General features: G+C 38.3%; 1 protein-coding gene across 1 annotated transcript; it reads right to left on the reverse strand.

Moving 5' to 3' along the window:
* Positions 1 to 3,839: 3,839 nt before the first annotated feature.
* Positions 3,840 to 6,474, reverse strand: LOC147539746 (uncharacterized). The gene has a single exon (XM_086643172.1). It carries the CDS (start codon positions 6,210 to 6,212, stop codon positions 3,840 to 3,842), a length of 2,373 nt encoding a protein of 790 aa, XP_086499298.1. The 5' UTR covers positions 6,213 to 6,474.
* Between the last annotated feature and the right edge of the window lie 200 nt (positions 6,475 to 6,674).

Below are 6,674 nucleotides of genomic sequence, written 5' to 3' on the forward strand. Positions count from 1 at the left end.
TTTCTCTTCTCTCTTTACACCGTGTTCTCTCTGGCGAAGGGGAGGACCCCTTTCGCCAGAGAGAGGGAGAAAGAAAGAGAAAGGGAGGGGAAAGAAGAGATGACAAGAAGAAGAGAGAGTTAAAAGAGGGAAATCGAATAAAAGATTTTGTCAGGTTAAATGTCACCGGTTGAGGACATTTTGTTGGAGAAGGAAGTTGAGGTGGAGAGAGGGGGAGATGAAGTGGAGGAAAGATGGAACATAATGAAAAAGATAAGGGAAGATGGTGTGAATTAATGTTTTAAGATTTTGTAAAACTAACTCCATTTTAGTCCCAAACGTGTTTCCGAAACAAATTGAATTTTTGGAGGTCAAAACGAATTGTCGAATGCGTGTGAGGCTAAAATGTTGAGCTGGTCACAAGTTGAGGACCAAATCGAAATTAGTCCTTCAAAAAATAAAAACTATAGCCTCACACGACATTATTAATAATACTAGTCTAATCTTCGGATAGATTGGTTATCAAACTGGTTTTTGCCTTTTAAGTTCCAATTTCGAGACACAGATACTATAATACATTTCAAAGGATAAATAAGGAATAATACTAAAAACTAGAGGCTGGAACTGTATAAATTATTAAACAAGAAAATACCAATAAGAAATAAAAATAAAAAATAGAGAATGAATAAACAAGGGTTAGACTTGATACGAGAACAAAAACAAGTTACTAAGAACATTTATCTTAATTCAACAGAAAAATAAAACTTTTATCTTCTTCCAACACAAAAAAAAAAGAACATTTATCCTATCTTGACGGGGATCATATATTTTATCCATGGTCAAACTAGATTAGTTATCTATCATCTTCAAAGAAATAATTTAATAGTTTTTTCAGTCATTTTCTCTTGATGATAAGAAATTATAAAGATAATTTTCGATTGGATTAATTTACAAATGACCTCCTTCATATAATAAATAATCTATCTCATCTTACATTTCAATCAATAGACTGTTTTGCTATCTAACTAATAATCCATCAATTGAGCCCTAAGTAACACCTTTCTCTCCAATTGTTTAACCTTTTATCATTTTCTACCATCTTTCGTATTTTTCAATTTCCTTTTAATGACATTAAAAAACGACATAAAAGAGGTAAAAGACGGATGCCCTATCTTTCTCTTTATGCAGCAGGAGATCCAGGGTCGGACCATCTACTACCTCATAAAATCTTATCATGATATTCAAAGCCGTTGAATTAGAATCGAAGGACATGGGCTATTCAGATCATAGCAAGGAAAAGTAAAAACCTAAAGACGAACACTAGGATAGCAAAAGAAAACAAACTAAAAGGGACGGATATGAATACCTCTCTCACCGTACGAATCTTACTATTTCTCAAAAAAAAAAATATCAAGCAATGCAACCCAACTAGTATTTGCACGTTTCAACACGTTCATGCCTTGTTCACTCACGCGCTTTCAAACAAAATATATGTTGGTCGTTGCGTGTAAATACAACAAAACCTAATGTAACCAAAAAGAGAAATTTACTTACTAAAGTGAAAGAAATGGCAATCAACCAATAGCCATACCACAATTTGGTTTAAGGTCATTATCAATGATTTGTCTATGTATACAAATCAAGTAGAAAGCGATGGAATCATATAAACCACAAAATAATGGTCTTATATTGTACGTCCCATGGCTGCTAAGTATAACTGATCAACGTAATAGATGGATCCGAAAACTTGACCGAAGTTTAAATCCAAAAATATTAGTATAAGTACAAATCATATCACTTACAAATGTGGTTTAGTAGGGTATTGAGTCGTTAGTAACTAAGATTCTTAGATTAATTAGTTAATCAACATCGAGATTGTAAATGATGGTCTAATCCAACAACAATTGAACAGGTTGGAGATGTTCAAATTTAAAATATGCAATTCTTTGTGCATGGGTTAACTTTATCCCATGAAAATGGTCGAGGATTTAGTAATTAAGGCCTAACTACAGATTATTTGTGGAATTTGAAGTCGATTTTTTCAGCATTATAAGTAAAGACGCCATCATATCCCAAAGTATGAAACATAAATTTGTTCTAGTAAAGAAAACATACAACAATATTGTGGAAACATTTTTTTTTTTCAATTGACGGTCGGGGTACTAGAACTAAATACAAAAATAACATTAAAAAAGGTCAATAAAAATCATTGCTTGGACTTCAAGCCTATCTAGGGGAAGGAATTTTATAGGCACACCAAATTGCAAGACCCAACCCCATAATGAAGTGGATTAGGGGACGAGGTGTCTATAGACGCTCGAAGTCATACGTACGCCTTTCACTGTACAGTGGAGCCGTTGTTTTTTCGTAATGACCATTGGCCTGTCAAGTTAGATATGACCCCAGATAATTTACTAGTCGAATCATGAGTTGGTTTGTTCTTCATTACGCAGATTTTAAATAACAGTTGATATAGAAGCTCCTAATTCTGTTTCTAGCTCTCCAATAGGACCATTTTTGTAGGCATAGATTTTGAAGGACTTACTGGTTCAAAAGTGAATCATTGGTTCCATAATACTTCCATTATAGTCATACCCTCAAAACAGTTTGAAGGAAAGTGTGAACATGAACTGTGCATAATTTATGAGACCACAAATGGGCAAGCAAAAATGACCTACTGCATCAAGAAGAGTGTATCACAAGTGCAGCCGAGCAAACTCAAAATTGTAGCAGCAATGTGATGATGTCCAATTAGGCCTGCAAGAGCAAGTTGTTCTTTCGTAGATGCTTGTTCTATGTAGTTGTCTGGTAGAACTACCGGTCCCCACTGAAAGAGAATTTGCATTTCAGAGTCTGAATGAGCATAGAGAGGGAGATATGCAAATAACACGCGGGAAAAGTACATGATATCAATCTTAGTTTTTTTTAACGAGTAAGAAATATTCATCAACAAACGAACTAAAAGAATAAATAGACTAACAAGTTAGTTGAGCTCCCCAAAGAGGAAGCTGTTCGGGATTGAGAGAGGTCCGAGTCCACCTCTCCAGCTAGCTTTTGAATTGAGAGAGGTCCGAGTCCACTCAACACAGGTTTCAGAATTAAGGACACAACAAGTCTGATCAGCCTAGTACTGTAGTACCCTATCGAAGTTAAAACTAATGTTTTGTTGGAAGATTGTTGGGTTAGTCGCAAATGTGTCGGGTAGTTTGTAAGTGGAGGGGCAACCTCACCTCTTGAGTCTTGAGGTAGCTTTTTGGGGTGAGAGGCCTATGGTCACGCGACAAGTTCTCTTGACCTAGAAAAGTACTACTTCAAGTGAGCTCCATGGCTCCATCAAAGAGTAGAAAACTTCACATTATTTGAGATCAAATACATAACAAGTAAAGTTGACGCCTAAGGAGTAACGTATGAGCTTAATTTTGCCATCAAGTGCAATGAACTATACAACATGAGAACCAAAACCTCCCACTGAACCTTCCTCGACAGTTACTAAATATTCATGGTTTTCGCAAGATGCCTAACAAGTTTAATATCAAGGGGTTTGCAGAACTATTGATTTTGGGATTTTCATGCATTCTTTCCATTTAACTATTGATTTTTATGACTTCTATTTGGATATTCAAAGTGTCCTATTATTTCACGCGAATCCACAGACTATATACTTGAGCGGGGATGCAGATGCGAAACATAAATTCGTACTATATAGTAAAGAAAACATAAAAGAAATATTTTTTTTTGAACAAGCAAAGGAACTCGTTTAATTTCTCCCTTAATGTGGGAATAAAACAAAAGACAGATGACAATGTGACCATCTCTACCAGAGCAAATAATTCTAGTAATAATGCTAGGACTATATTTCATCACGCCTTTCGTGTCCTAACAGGATAAATGCTCTCCGTGATAATAGAAGCCTCATACCAATAAGGATACATGAAAAACACTATTTGGGGTTTATTCTTTGGGTTGATGATACTACCATATTCATTTAACTTCTTCTCTTTCCTGTCATAAATATATAAACTTAAAATTTTATTGTTGTCATTTTCATTTTCATCTTCATCTTCTGGGTCCGAGTCCGAGCCCGAGTCCGAGTCCGAGCTTGAGTCCGAGTCCGAGTCTGAGTCCGAGTCCGAGCTTGAGTCCAAGCTTGAGTCTGAGTCCGAGTCCGAGTCCGAGTCCGAGTCTGAGTCCGAGCTTGAGTCCGAGTCCGAGTCCGAACTTGAGTCTGAGTCTGAGTCCGAGTCCGAGTCCGAGTCCGAGTCTGAGTCTGAGTCCGAGTCCGAGTCCGAGTCTGAGCTTGAGTCTGAGTCCGAGTCCGAGCTTGAGTCCAAGCTTGAGTCTGAGTCCGAGTCCGAGCCCGAGCTTGAGTCTGAGTCCGAGTCCGAGCTTGAGTCCGAGTCCGAGTCCGAGTCTGAGTCCGAGTCCGAGTCCGAGTCCGAGCTTGAGTCTGAGTCCGAGTCCGAGCTTGAGTCTGAGTCCGAGTCCGAGTCCGAGTCCGAGTCCGAGTCTGAGTCTGAGTCTGAGTCCGAGTCCGAGTCTGAGTCTGAGTCTGAGTCCGAGTCCGAGTCCGAGCCCGAGTCCGAGTCCGAGTCTAAGCTTGAGTCCGAGTCCGAGTCCGAGTCCGAGTCCGAGTCCGAGTCTGAGTCTGAGTCTGAGTCTGAGTCTGAGTCCGAGTCCGAGTCCGAGCCCGAGCTTGAGTCTGAGTCTGAGTCTGAGTTTGAGTCCGAGTCCGAGTCCGAGCTTGAGTCCGCGTCCGAGTCCGATTCCGAGTCCGAGTCTGAGTCTGAGTCTGAGTCCGAGTCCGAGCCTGAGCTTGAGTCTGAGTTTGAGGAAGAGTTGATGATACTACCATATTCATTCAACTTCTTCTCTGACTTATCATAAATATGTAAACTTAAAACTTTATTGTTGTCATCTCCATCTTCATCTTCATCTTTTGAGTCTGAGTCTGAATCCGAGTCCGACTCTGAGTCCGAGTCCGAATCTAAGTCCGAGTCTGAGTCCGAATCCGAGTTTGAGGTCGAGTTGATGATACTACCATATTCATTCAACTTCTTCTCTGACCTATCATCATAAATATGTAAACTTAAAACTTTATTGTTGTCATCTCCATCTCCATCTTCATCTTCATCTTCGGAGTCTGAGTTTGAGTCTGAGTCCGACTCTGAGTCGGAGTCTGAGTCCGCTTCTGGTCTTGTTGTTATGATTAATTTATTTGTTCCTGCAATTGATTTAAAAACATAAGCAAGTTTATTATTCTTCATATGGCAAGGCAATTCAATTGGTTCTTCAATCCACCTATTCTCCTTCTCATCCTCAATAAAAATCCATAATTTCATCTCTGTTTTGGACCATCTCCCTTTTTCACGATGACGACATTGGTCTATTAATGCTAAATGTCCATCCACTTCTAATAAATTTTCAAAACAAGTAGCACCACGAAGACAAGAACCAGGAAGACGACTCTTGAAAATATCGTTAGAGTACTTTATTACTCTAAGCTTCTCCTTTCCAACATCAAATGCTAGTATGCTATCAATATTTTTCTTTTTGGGAGAAATTGGATTTTCCAACCAATATAAAGAACCATTCGCATAAATTGGGTCTCTCTTAACAATTATTTTTGGCGTGTTAGTTTCAATGGTTCTCCAAATATTTTCACCAACTGTCAATACTTCACAAACATAAAAAGGCACTTCCTCATAATCTTTTCTCACCAATCTACTCCACATGAATACTACTTTATGTTTTTGAGTTATGGGATCAAATCCAAATCCACAAACAGGAATTTTGGAATAAGAAAGTCCGGACCGATCTTTTCCTATATTTGATCTAATCCATGGTGTTTTTTGTCTTATGCAATTATTGTAGATTCTAACAGAAGAATCCTCGTAGTTCACGTAACAAACCAAACCATAAGAAGATACTAATACGCAATGATGACTTTTCTCCCATCGAGGCGAATATCTTCTCACATAACTACTGTTAGGTTGAAACAAACCTAGGGAGAAAAAAGTATGTCCACCCCACCTCTCATGTTTAGTAGTTATGAGGAGTTTTTGGTGTGATTTTGATGATTGAGAATTGTGCAAGTATTTATCTTTTTCGATCAAATACAACCAACTCTTACTTACACACTTAAATCGCATCAATGACTTTGCTGGAAGTCTGCTCAGTATTTCTAACATTAATTCTTCCTTCACATAGACTCCATCTAAACGACTTTTCTTCATTCTAGTTTGACTAGTTACCCGGGTAAGTTTCTGTCGAACCAATATAAGATAAAAACCTTACATAGAATAAAGAATTTAACCTAAGAATTAGGAGAAACTAGAGAGGTGGAAAATTCTTGCTTACCTTGACAGGGCTTGAATTTGGATAGGGCAAAAGATGAGAAATTGAGAATGGGTTAAGGAGGTATCCAAAGACTTGAATTTATAACTTTATTTAGGGTGGTTGAACACTGAAGGTAGCCCCGCCAGTGATGGAAGTGGAACCGCCAAAGGCCTGCTAAAACTAAACCTCATAAAAGAAGAGATTTGGGGGATGCTTTTAAAGGAAGGGGGCCCTTTTAACAAAAACGGGGCCCTATAAAATCTCCCAATAAAAATTCACATCCAATCGAAAAAGAAGCCTATCTAGGGGAAGAAATTCTATAGGCACCATCAGAAGTGCAAGACCCCAACCCTGTAGTG

This window comes from Eschscholzia californica, unplaced genomic scaffold, assembly GCF_041429995.1.
Source record: "Eschscholzia californica isolate CP2 unplaced genomic scaffold, dmEscCali1.0.p SCAF_5, whole genome shotgun sequence".
Classification (NCBI taxonomy): domain Eukaryota; kingdom Viridiplantae; phylum Streptophyta; class Magnoliopsida; order Ranunculales; family Papaveraceae; genus Eschscholzia; species Eschscholzia californica.

Coding starts and splice junctions, on each gene's coding strand:
- LOC147539746 (XM_086643172.1), bottom strand. CDS start 6,212: ATGAAGAAAAGTCGTTTAGATGGAGTCTATGTGAAGGAAGAATTAATG.